This window comes from Saccostrea echinata, unplaced genomic scaffold (assembly GCF_033153115.1).
Source record: "Saccostrea echinata isolate AGI-Se365-2 ecotype Australia unplaced genomic scaffold, CSIRO_AGI_Sech_v1 ptg000014l, whole genome shotgun sequence".
Lineage (NCBI taxonomy): Eukaryota > Metazoa > Mollusca > Bivalvia > Ostreida > Ostreidae > Saccostrea > Saccostrea echinata.
In genome coordinates this window covers 6,369,989-6,382,489 of record NW_026889763.1, presented here as the reverse complement: position 1 = coordinate 6,382,489, position 12,501 = coordinate 6,369,989, and the positions used below count along the sequence as shown (strand labels likewise).

General features: G+C 34.8%; 1 protein-coding gene and 1 pseudogene across 1 annotated transcript; both read left to right on the top strand.

The window, feature by feature from the left end:
- The first annotated feature begins 4,012 nt into the window (after positions 1–4,012).
- Positions 4,013–8,624, top strand: LOC133187038 (deoxyribonuclease-1-like). Its single transcript, XM_061322408.1, has 6 exons — positions 4,013–4,029; positions 4,431–4,514; positions 6,527–6,627; positions 6,709–6,824; positions 6,977–7,131; positions 8,573–8,624. Exons 1-6 carry the CDS (start codon positions 4,013–4,015, stop codon positions 8,622–8,624), a joined length of 525 nt encoding a protein of 174 aa, XP_061178392.1.
- Positions 8,625–9,161: 537 nt separating this feature from the next.
- On the top strand, positions 9,162–12,251 carry LOC133187037 (uncharacterized; annotated as a pseudogene).
- Positions 12,252–12,501: the final 250 nt, after the last annotated feature.

The window sequence follows — 12,501 nt, the reverse complement described above, 5'->3', positions numbered from 1 at the left end:
CGTATGAATTCAACTTACATTGAATTTTAATCTCATTTTTCATTAAAAGTGAACTTACAATGTTGAAAATTCAACTCTTCTATGATGTAAAACACTGGTAAATGGAATTTATTTGGTCTTATTTATTTCAAACAGGAGAGGGGTCTAAAAGTACCCCCCCCCCCCCTCACACACAGATAAAGAATATTTTTCTGCTAATATTGTTCACGGATACGAGTTTCATATAAAATTAAAGAAATTTCAAGACATAATCTTTATTTTCTTCCCTATTTTGGTGGGAGGGACCGTTTTTAAATCAAAAGCGCAAATAATCAAAGATACGATTAGGTATTTCTAAAGAAACCACATCAAGTCCCTAATCCCGTTTTCATTTAATTACTTCGAGTACGATTCGGTCGTCATTTTGACGCTTTATTAAAAACGTCAAATTTGACGTCAAGTTAAACGTTAAATTGAAATTGCAGAGTTATCTCCCCCGGTGTGTTGTACGTCTTTAAGCGGGAAAACGGGAAAAATCCTTGACAATTCAATGTTTAAATAATGGCCTAACAATTAGTATGAAAAACGTCAGTCAGCATTGACATAATGATAGATTGTATTTGCTGACGAGGTCATTGTATCGACCATAAACTTTCAACTTTTGACTTTAAACGAGATTCTTGATATCCTTGTTTCATCAACTTGTTTGTCAATAGCTTGCTTGGTTTTAGAAATGGTTCGTACGTGAAGCATGCTCTTGCATATCGAATCAACTGGGAGATATAAACCCCATATGCAGGTGATAAGGGTATATTGCTACATAAGGAAGGAAAGTGGACGATGGGAAAGTTGAAGTCATCATGTTTATCATATTAGAAATTTCTTGTTAGCTTACCATTTACGTCTTTTTCTAGTAAAATATCCAAATATGAAACAGATGTGTCAGACTCTGTGGTATCTTTTCAATTTCACTGGGATACATCGAGTCGACATATGAATGGAAGTAACTATTGTTTGATAATGCGTTTTCGATGTATCTAAATGTCGAGTTGAAGGCCACTTCAGTAAGTGTCTTCTTCTTCTCATGTAGAAGTTTTTGAATGAATTCTGCTTCATATGAATATAAAAATAGGTATGCTAATAACGGGGCGCAATTGGTACCCATGGGAATTCCGACAGATTGTTGGAAGACCTGATCTCCAAAAACTCAAACAATCAGAAACTCAAACATCTTTTGAATATCAACTTCAGAGTACTTGTGTGTACAATCAGAATGTTTTGATAAAATAATTTTGTAAATGACAGATTACAAGTTAAGTAAATTTAAGAGTTACATTTTTATTGAAAAAGCACATGTATAAAGATGTAGACACAGAAAACATCACGAAATTTATAAGTGCAAAGAAAAAGGACCATGGATATAGGTGCCCGAGGACAAGAACACCCTCCCCCTTTCCCATGTAGACTCTAGAGCCTTTTAATTTTACCCCCCCCCCCCCCCCATTATCTTTTTATGACATACTTATGATATTATGGATGCCATCAATTCGATAAAATACCGAAAACGACATTTTATAGAAATTTCTATATATAAAAAACTACAATGAGTTAGGATTTTTTACAGGCATTTTCTTCTCAAATTGACGTATGGATCAGTTCAAATATATGTCAGTCATAAAAGATGATTTTTGAAGAAAAAAGTCGAAAAGGCTAGATGGAAAGGGGAGATGTTGGGGGCCCTGTCCTCATGCACATATGGCCGTGAGGGGAAAAAAATCAGAACATGCCTCCCTGGATGACTTTCTAAAAACTAACTCGTATTTTTATAATTTTTTCGATAAAATTATCAAATTGATCGAACAGATCTCTCTCTCCTCTTTCTCGTTAAAAATTGCACCCCAACAAAAATAACTGGTTAACTATAGTTTACTAAAGTTAACTATAGTAAATACTTAGATACTTTGATTCACTATGAAAGTATACGTACTTAAGAATTTTTTGGGTGAGGGGGGATTTCGAAGCTTATGATCTCTTAAATGTGAAAACCATGAGGAAAAACTAGGAAATAATATGTGAATATACGAATACTACTTCCTTTCATTATCAAAAACGTGCCTGAAAAATACTTTGAATTACTATAGTAAAACGCTGAGATACCACAGTAAAGACTTTGATAGTACTATATTAAACCATAATTATCTATAGTAGTTATTGATGGGGTGTAGCCGAAATTAAATCCGTTATCTACTCCTATTTCCAAGCCACTCGATCGGGGACCAACGAAAAGGCCAAAAATTCAAAAAGCTAATTCTGTGTATTCACAAAATCTGCATGATAATATTTTCATTATGTAATTTGTCAATTTGTGAAAAGGACCGATGAATTACATGCGTTATACTTAGAATATTTTAAGTTAACAATGTGCATTGATTTTTTTTTTTTTTATTAAAATAGACCTTTAACTATTGACCCTCTTTTTGATCAATCTTATAAACATTAAAATCTTTATTGAACCGTGATGTGCTCGTCAATACACGGAATGAATATGCAATAGAAAATAAGCACACAGGGTATTATATAACGGGTTAACAATTATGACTGATAGAATATACGTGGAAAGTCTTTATGGTCACAAGGAACATGTGGAAGCTGAAGGCGACTTTTGTGGTGTTTTGCTGTGGCCTGCTGGCTATAGAGGGGGATATATCGGAACTGGACAATTTCAAGGATCAAGGTCCCATTAGAATCGGAGCTTTCAACATCCAGATTTTTGGGAAGACCAAGTTTGAAAAGCCGGAAGTTGCCCAGGAACTTGTAAAGGTATAGACATTTATAGTCATGTTTCCGAAATGAAAGTGTACATGTAGCTCTGTTGGATCCAATATTTGCATTTTTACTGGAAAATAAGAATGAGGCTTATTGGAGAAAATTTGTATCAGTAACAATAGTTTTTATCGCAAAATGTCAGAGTGGTCCATATATGATTTTTTATGACTGAATTCAGTATAAAATATGCATGGTAATCAGGGTACATGATGTACAATTGTCAAATGGATTCATTAAAAAAATTCTTCAGATTTTATCACGATATGACATCGTTTTGGTTCAAGAAATCAAGGATAAGTCTGAAACCTACATCTACAAACGGGTAGACTTTACTTTACCGGTCCCCAGATCCGCAAGATCCGCGCGCTCATTGCATTATGACGTAAGATTTACGTCACTCAACTGATAAGGGTTAGTCTTGCACATTTTTTGACTGGTTAGGGTTAGTCTTGCACCCACCTGAGAGATTAGGGTTAGTCCTTGCACAAGTTTTCAACTGATTAGGGTTAGTCTCGCGTCCATCCGAGAGATTAGGGTTAGTCCTCGCACATGGGTTAGTCTAGCATCCGCCCGGGAGATTTGGGTTAGTCCTCGCTTACCATCCGAGGGATTAGGGTTAGTGTCTTGTTTTTTTTTAAAGATAAATTAAGATATTCAGTTGCATCTGTATTTTTGCAAGATCTTAATTCAGCTTTAACGACATCTCTTTGGTTTGTTTACATGAAAAAATGGCTAAGTACGAAAGAAACGGCACTAAGCATGCGCCGCACGCGCTCTGTTGACAATTATTTTTCGTCTCCTTTTCACTGAATAAACAATATTAATCACTTTTTTCAGAAAACGAGGTTTAAAACTTAGTTTAAAAACGAAGTTTTAAACTAAACTTTTATCTGTAGAATTCGATTTTGGGGTCAAAAAGGCTAAAAACCTCATACTTTTAATTTTTTTCGATCGCTCACGCGATCTCATATATACTGAAGTCGCCTACGGCGACACTATATTTTAGCGCGTTTTTCTGGGGACCGGTAAAGTAAAGTCGTTCCCTACAAACTTGTGGAGAAGCTCAACAACGAAACGTAAATAAGAATTGTCTAATAATCTGTAATTTTTTTAAAAATCATTTACGCTCAATTACATACAGAATTTATTTACTTGAGTAATTTCTCTTTATCTATTAAAGGAGAGTTTATTCATATTCAATATTATTATGCTTCCTGTCAGTTTGTCTCTATATAATCAATACCCAACTATTTTCGCATAGTGTTATAAGGATTTATATAGCGTAAGCAAACTATGCTGAAATAGTGCACGGCTTCTTTTTCTGAAGAAAATCCCGCAGCGCCGACGCCGGGGATCGAACTTACGACCCCGAGATTGTCAGTCCGACGCGCTACCGATTACGCCATAGACGCCGTTATTTAATTGTATTATAATATATAATTAAAAACTTAGAGAGCGGAGCGGAACCTATAATACGCAAAGATGTGAAAATGTTGGTTACTCATTTAAAAATCACCATTACTGCCATACTATGTTTACAAACCGCTTTCCTCCTCTTGAAAGGAACGGAACCCATAGCCATTAAAGGCTTTTATTACCTTCTGATATCATTTTTCTGTTTTCAGGAGGTCGGATGAGCCGTTCAGGTTAGTCGTCAGCAAACGCCTCGGTAGATTGGACAGCAAAGAACAGTATGCCTTTCTGTACAGGTATGCAACGACGTAGAACTCTCAAAACGAGTATTCAGATCTAAATCAGAGATTGTTAGTGTTGTCAACGAGTACCCGGTTCCGTCGAAAGATACTAGTATCGGTTAGTAAAACTGCTACTCGGATACAAAGATATTTTACAGATAAATAGAAAAGGAATGTTATTCTGATTCTGAATATTTTTTAATCGCAAGCTCGGTCGTTATCACTTTCTGTGTCCTTAATATTTGACCCCGTGATCTTGACCTTCAAGTTTCACCTAATTTTCAAACGTTTTATCAGTGTTGCTAACTTTTGAAGGAGCGAAGATAGGGTATTTATATTTGACACGTGCATTACCCGTGACAAGAATTTCCAAATGTGCTATGATTTTTAACTCCATGACCTTGAAGTTTGACATAATTTTCAAAAATTTTAATATTGCTGATAACTCTTGATTGAGAGAAGATATGGCACTTACATTTGACATGTGCATTCTGTTTCAAGACCTTTCCGACTGTAAACATTATGACTGTATTTGTTTTCACATGTGTATTATCTGTGACAAGACATTCGGATTGTTATATGATATTTGACCTCATGATCTTGATCTTGAAGTGTGATGAATATTTGAGAAGCTATAATCTTTTTCATAACTGTTATAAATTCATTAATTTATATCTTTTTTGTATGATGCATAGACAAGACAGGACACAGAAGAAGACAGTTACAATATGCCATAAATAATGGCATCCCATCCTCTAGGACACCGAAAGCGGGGGAGCACAATTCTTTGAATTTGCTCGTCGCTACTAAGTTACACGTAGAGTCTATGCTTTTTAAACGAATTAATTTTGTCTGAGAAATCCATTGTCATAAACAAAACAATGCGCGGCTAATGACCCAGGGTCCGGTTGTTCAAAAGGTGGTTAAATTTAACACAGTGTTATTTCTGTGTTAACAAGTGTGTTAAATTTAAACACATGATTAAGTGTTGTTCAAAGGTGTGTTTGTGTTAACAAGGTGTTAAATCTGTGTTAAATTTAATCCACCTACGGTAGGTAGATTAAGAAGTTAACACCGTGATTAAATATGGCCGCTAATTTTCTTATTCATCCGCCTGGACCCAGAAAACAGCGTGTTTTTAGACTACACACAAATATAGACGGTTGGTCTGATGAAGAATTAAGAAGAAGGTACCGATTTGGTCAACATGGCATAAATTTTATTGGGGATGTCATCAGAAATGATTTAGAAAGAGCCACTAAAAGGAACAGCGCACTTAGCGTCCAACATCAAGTAATGATAACCTTGCGCTACCTTGCAAGTGGTAGTTTTTTGCAGGTTGTCGGGGACACCCTAGGTACAATTAATAGAATACAGTACATATACTATGTAAATGTTAAAAATGAAGTTTAATTAAAGTTAAAAATAATAATGACACAGTGCATGGAAAATTTCATGGGTATATATCGCATGTATTAAACGTAAAACGCGGATTAAATAGTCTATCCATAATGAAAAAAATATATACATTAATTACTTTAATTATTGAGTACATGTGACAGAGTCTAAAATCCATACTAGGTAACTGAGATAACGGTACATTAGAATGTGCTTGACAAATAACGATGAAAATAAGAAATACTGCAAGGTTTTTTTCCCAAGTACTTGTTTATCGATCTTAAGGAGGCTGGGGGGTCAACAAATTAACCATCAGATATGACTTAATTTTTTAAATATGATATCTTAAACTGTAAACTATCATTTGGCAAAGAAAAATTTCATACATTTTAGTTGGAAAATTTTATCATTTTTGTATATTTTTATATGGAGCTCTTCTTCTAAAGGAGATCAATACAGTCTGAAAATGGCCACAACCACCCAGCCCTCTTAATAATCGATACTCGGGCCTTTTGTCGAGTACTCGAGTAACCGTTTACTCCTTGACAACCCTACATTTATCATTTCAATAATGATAAATATGAAGACACAGCAAACGTTTTACTTTAAAAAAAGCTGCCTTATTTCAGAGAGAAGTATGTTAATAAACTGGACGACTACCAGTACGAAGATCCTTTAGATAAATTCGAGCGGCCTCCATATGCGGTCAAATTTCACTCCGACGTTTTAGGTATGTATATTACTGAGCAAAAAATATTGATTTCTGACTAGTAAAACTTTGTACACGTATACATTTTTATGCCTGTTTTAGAAACTATGCATGAATTTGGAATAATTGGTCTACATACGAGTCCCGATGATGCCTTCAAAGAAATCGATGCTCTGGATGCCGTGTATGCTAAAGTGGAACGGAAGTTCAAAACGCCTGTTAGTAGATTTATATGTTACAGCAAAGAAATCTCAAAACAAAATGAAATTATTAAATTACAAATCACCGACGTGTTTTTAGAAAGTCATGATTTTATTTATCCTTTCAAGTCAGATTTTTATTATCTGCGTCTTTCAATTGGCGATCACAGCACATCTTAATCGCTGGAGACCTGAATGCAGATTGCTCCTATTTAAGCCGAACCAAAATGAAAGAACTCTCCATTCGCAATGACACTACATATAAATGGCTGATAGATGATTATCAAGATACAACAGTTAGCGGCACCAACTGTGCTTATGATCGGTATTATTCTTGCCTACTATTTAGATCCCTATTACAAGCAAGATTCCCTATTTATATCTTTATTACCAGAGAGATTGTCATCCTCAAATCATATCCTATTGATCTGCTATATTGCCATCCTCAAATCATATCCTTTTGATCTGCTATATTGCCATCCTCAAATCATATCCTTTTGGTCTGCTATATTGCCATCCTCAAATCATATCCTTTTGATCTGCTATATTGCCATCCTCAAATCATATCCTTTTGATCTGCTATATTGCCATCCTCAAATCATATCCTTTTGGTCTGCTATATTGCCATCCTCAAATCATATCCTTTTGGTCTGCTATATTGCCATCCTCAAATCATATCCTTTTGGTCTGCTAGATTGTCATCCTCAAATCATATCCTTTTGACCAACTAGATTTTCGTCCTCATTAGCTCGCATGAGCTAAAAGCTCAAATGAGCTTTGCTGGTCCAAATTTGTCCGTTGCCTGTCGTCGTCGATGTTGTTGTCGTCGTAAACTTTCCATTTTTTTTATTTTCTCAAGACCCATTTGTCTAATTTCAACAAAACTTGCCATAAAGCATCCCTGTTTAAAGAGAATTAAAGTTTATTCAAACGAAAAATCCATGCCCTGTTTTAAGTGTAGATAGTTAAGAAATAAAGACAATAGGATTATTTGAAAATCATCTTATCAAGAACCACTGGATCAGAAAAGATGAAACTAATATAGAAGCTTCCTGACATAGTATAGATTCAAATTTGTTCAAATCATGCCCCGAGAGTAGGATGGAATCACAAGTTTTACTTGGGAAAAATGTTTTAAAATCTTATCAAGAGCAGGACGGCTGTGGTTATAGTAAAATTATGATGCAATCATTCACAGGTAATACAGATACAAGTTTATCAAATCATGGCACCTTGGGGTAGAGTGGGGCCACAATGAGGGATTGAAGCTTTACATATAGGAGTATGTGGTAAAATGTTTTCAAATCTTCCTCTCTAGAAGGGGAGGGCCCATGATTATTAATATTAAGATTTAATCATCCTCATGTAGTACAGATACAAGTTTGTTCAAATCATGGCACCTGAGGGTAAGGTGTGGTCCCAAAAAAGGAACAATATTTTAAAAGAAAAACTGTTTTAAAAAAATAGTAGGATTATATTAAATTGTATTCACATTCCAAAGGTTTGTTTTCTTTCCCCTTCAAATAAAACATTCTAGCTGAAATCGGGGAGCAGTTTTCACCTAGTGCATGTGAACTTCTGCATAACAGCAAGGTCATGCTAGTCATAATGATTTTAAAGCATCATCAGAATGTGTTGATTCAAATTAGGTTATATGATAACCCTTGGGGATAGGGTTGGGAAAGATTTTTTTTATTTGAATAAAGATGGATGTTTTTTTAAAAAATAATGTTGAAGAACAACGGGACTATCGTGACTAAGGTGAGAGTTGTTGTCCATGGGCTCCTTGTGTTCGAAAAAGTTGTTGTCCTCAGTTGATATCCTCATGTCCAGCAAGATTTTTGTCCTTAATTGATAACCGGCAGGATTTTTGTCCTAAGTTGACGTCCTTAGATGATATCATTATGTCTTGACAGATTGCCGTTATCAGTTGATAACCCAAAGCTCAGATCCTCTTCCTCATTTGAAGTCTTCGTCTTAATTACTTTGGTAAAGGCCCGCTTCCATGTTCGATGTTTTTATAGTAATTTGAAGGATAATGAAACTTTTATTAATATTTGGTTACAGATTTATAGTGAAAGAGAATACATGGCCAGATATAATACCAGATAGTGTCCAGGTATTCCATTACGAAAGTGAGCATCTACTTACAAAGGAAATGGTTGGTATCTTAATAAATTGATTTCAATATTTCTAAGAAATTTTTAAATTCCGGCCGTTCCGGGTCTTCACTGTAATGATATCACTACCCAATTTTACAGTTATTTTGTTTAACAATCATGTTCTTAACTATAAACAGGCTCTAATCTTGACTATTAACAGGCTCTAAAAGTAAGTGATCACTATCCCGTCGAAATGGAACTTCAAGGAAAATGTGAGTACTTAACTCAATTTAGATTCCTTGACCCTCTGAAAAAATATAATCTACAGTGGGATTAATGATTACATTTTTCTAAAAAATGTCAATTTAAAAGACAATTTCTGTCAATTTTTTACCTCTAGTTATGCTGAAATTGTTTGCTTCCCACTGATAATATGATTTCTTTTGGAAAATCATTAAAGGCAAAATTTTATATATGTGAACAGGGGCGATGCTTTAAAAAGCTTAAAATTAAATATATATGATTGCATGTAGCAAAGTTTATTTTCATTTGTGAACAAAGACTGTTACAATATTGAATATATTTTTATTATTTCAGGTCACGGTAAGGATATTTAAAAAAATAAATATTAGTGTGCTTATTCGGAATTTACATGTTAAGGTTATAATTTAATTTCAAGATTCGATTCAAAGAAACTTATGATTAGATAAAAAAGATTCTTGTTTCTCATTTATTATATGCAAAATCATTAAACACAGATGAACTGAACAGGATTTTTTTTTTTAAATCGTGTTCTCTTATCTATGTTATATTTTTTCTAAGAGAGAGAGAGAGAGAATAAATAACATTCTGGTAGAATATCCAAAATATTTTCTTCTTCCTCTTTTTTTATTGTCGGTTCTGTCAATCTAACAGATGGCAGCAGCGCAAACGTTCCGCTTCCTAACTTTTTTTTGTTTGTTTGACAGTAATGGGGTTGATGGAAATGGGGATTTACAATTGCATAAAGTTACTTGTACCAGCCTTCTAGTTCTGTTAATTGCCAGACTAATACTTAAAGCCTTTCGGAGTAAACTAGAATGTTTTTTTTATTCATGATCATTGATTTAAAGAGATTCTTACATTTTTATATAATATTACTTTCTTCTGGTATGCTAACCAGTTTGCCCTGAGAGCATGTATGTGTATCAGCTGCCAAATATAAGGATCTATACCTAGCATTTGTTAACATGTTTTATTCTATATTCTTAGGACTTAAGTAAAATTTTAAATGTAGATAATTTCTTTAAAGATAAACACCTCAATATATATCTGTACATTTTCATTACACTTGGTGCATGTACTTAATATAAGACAATTTGGTAAAATAATGTTGCTTTTACATAGGTAACAGAACTCTTCTACAAACTTATACTCCATCATTCTCAATAATGGTGGAGGACGATCGGGTTATTCCGTCCACAGATTTAACCTTTGTCAGATATATCTACCAGAAAACAAGTGAAAAAATTCCAAATTGGAGTGCGCGGGTCTACGAAAGCGGAACCCGGATTTACGTTATTGCCAACCAATCAAATGTAGCCATTGCCAAAGCTATCGATGAAATCTTCTTGTTTTACGAGGCGTTCGAACGTAAGGTTCTGAGCCTAGAAAGCATTGCCTCTTTGAGGAAGCTGCTAGTGGAATTTAAGTGTTTTAGGGAGCCACATATCATGTACTGTATGAATACAGCCCCTCTATCTGTTGTTGATCTGGCAGTCAAGTGTACTCTAGTAGACCCATTGACCTGCAAAATCGATGTGACTAGACGTCTTTCATAAAGATAAACTATTTCCTATTTTATTTACGGATCGTCCATTCTTATCCAAGAATGACCAGAAAGCTACAGTTCTAAGTATTCACAAAAATGTTAATTTATTCTGTAAAAACTGTCAAGATTTGAGAGTTTTACGCCGCCATCTATTTATGTTCCCAACATTCGAAACAGTTCCCACAATTGTCATCTCTCCTGGGCCGGAAAGTTTACACTGTAATTTGAAGTGGCTGATAAATCTCCCCAACCGTTCGCAGTTTTAGTGCGCAATAAATGTACGAGTTACCTTTAAACTGAAGCTCTCTCATCTTCCATCCTAGCTGCAGATCTGTAGCTCGCTGGTCTGAAAAAATTGGGATGGACGACCATAGAGCTACAGTGTAGTGTAGAAATAAATCGAGAAACAGCACACTTTTGTGCGCTATAAATGTACACTTTTTTTGATGGGTGACACTCTCGGTCGTCCATCCCATTTTTTTTTTCAGACCAGCGATCTACAGATCTGTAGCTATTTCCATCCCGTCATTTCAGACAATTAAGCCACATATTTTCGCCACCTTCATCATCAACGTGTGTCTCAAACTGTCCTAGATTCTTCTGTTCAATAGAGAGGAAATTATCATCGCTTTCCTGGTCCTGTTTTTCGTAGCATTCACTTTGTATGTGTGTTTATTCATTTCCTATCGATAATTTGATGAAAACATGGAGTTACTTAAAAAAACGGCAGAGTTTTTTTATATTTGCATGGTACCGGTGCATCTGTGTTTTGGTTCAGAATGTACTCACGGCGTAGCGACTCTTATGATCATGGCGATGATCTACAAGGGAAATCCCGCTGTGGACAATGATGACGCATGTATGTACAGTTGCTCTTTCGATCTTGTTGGTTTGTGTGTTGACCTACACTGTTGTTACAGTAGACATTACCTTCCTAGTTCGATATACCCGCTACACAGTAACACCGTGGTGTGTTGCTCCTCTTGCACTTGGAGCTAGTTAAGGACATATGCAACGTAGTTTGAACTATATTGTCTTTTTCCTTGGAGTTGAAGAGTTCCAATACATAAAGGAACTGTGTGCTATATTTTAATGTCTATATATGCTGTTGTACACTTCTTCTAAAACAAGTTTGGATAAACAAAACATCTAGAATATATGTTACGTAATTTTTGTATATTTTTCTTTTAATTATACAAGAATTTTCATCAGTTGATATCTTTCCAAAACCCCTGGTAATGCATGCTGATTTTTTGTCTACGAACATCTGATGACATTATAATCTTAAATTAAGAATATCTTGAAAAATTATCAGTAGGTAAGGTACGATACGTATGTCCTTAAGCTAAAAACTACAAAGCAGGTTCTAGAAACTCCATCATGACAATTGTCATGATGATGATCGTCGTTGCGCTGTTGTGTCTCGGTGCTTAAGTTTTTAGCCTGATTAAGCGTCATCTCAGAAGTCCCGCAAAGTCTGCGAGAATAACGAATTCTGACAATTCAAACATGAAAAAACCTGCCGTTGTTTGATTTTTTCCCCATTAAGGGCCATTATTATGTTGAATCCAATGGGGCAGGTACCCAAGGATTATTGTGAGAATGAGAGATTATCATCCCAATGAACAAAAATTTGTAAATTTTGCTATAATGATTATAGTTTTGATTTACATTATGTTGCAACCAAGGATATTTCTATACCAGCAGAGTTTTTATTGAATTTTCATTTTATTTTCAAAGATATATATTTTTTTTACGATGGGAGTTACGAACAAGTGAGATT

Bases quoted from the DNA above. Each gene is read 5' to 3' on its own strand.
- LOC133187038 (XM_061322408.1), top strand. The intron at 4,515-6,526 runs GTATGCAACGAC...GCCTTATTTCAG, and splicing joins CAGTATGCCTTTCTGTACAG to AGAGAAGTATGTTAATAAAC. The intron at 6,628-6,708 runs GTATGTATATTA...TGCCTGTTTTAG, and splicing joins ATTTCACTCCGACGTTTTAG to AAACTATGCATGAATTTGGA.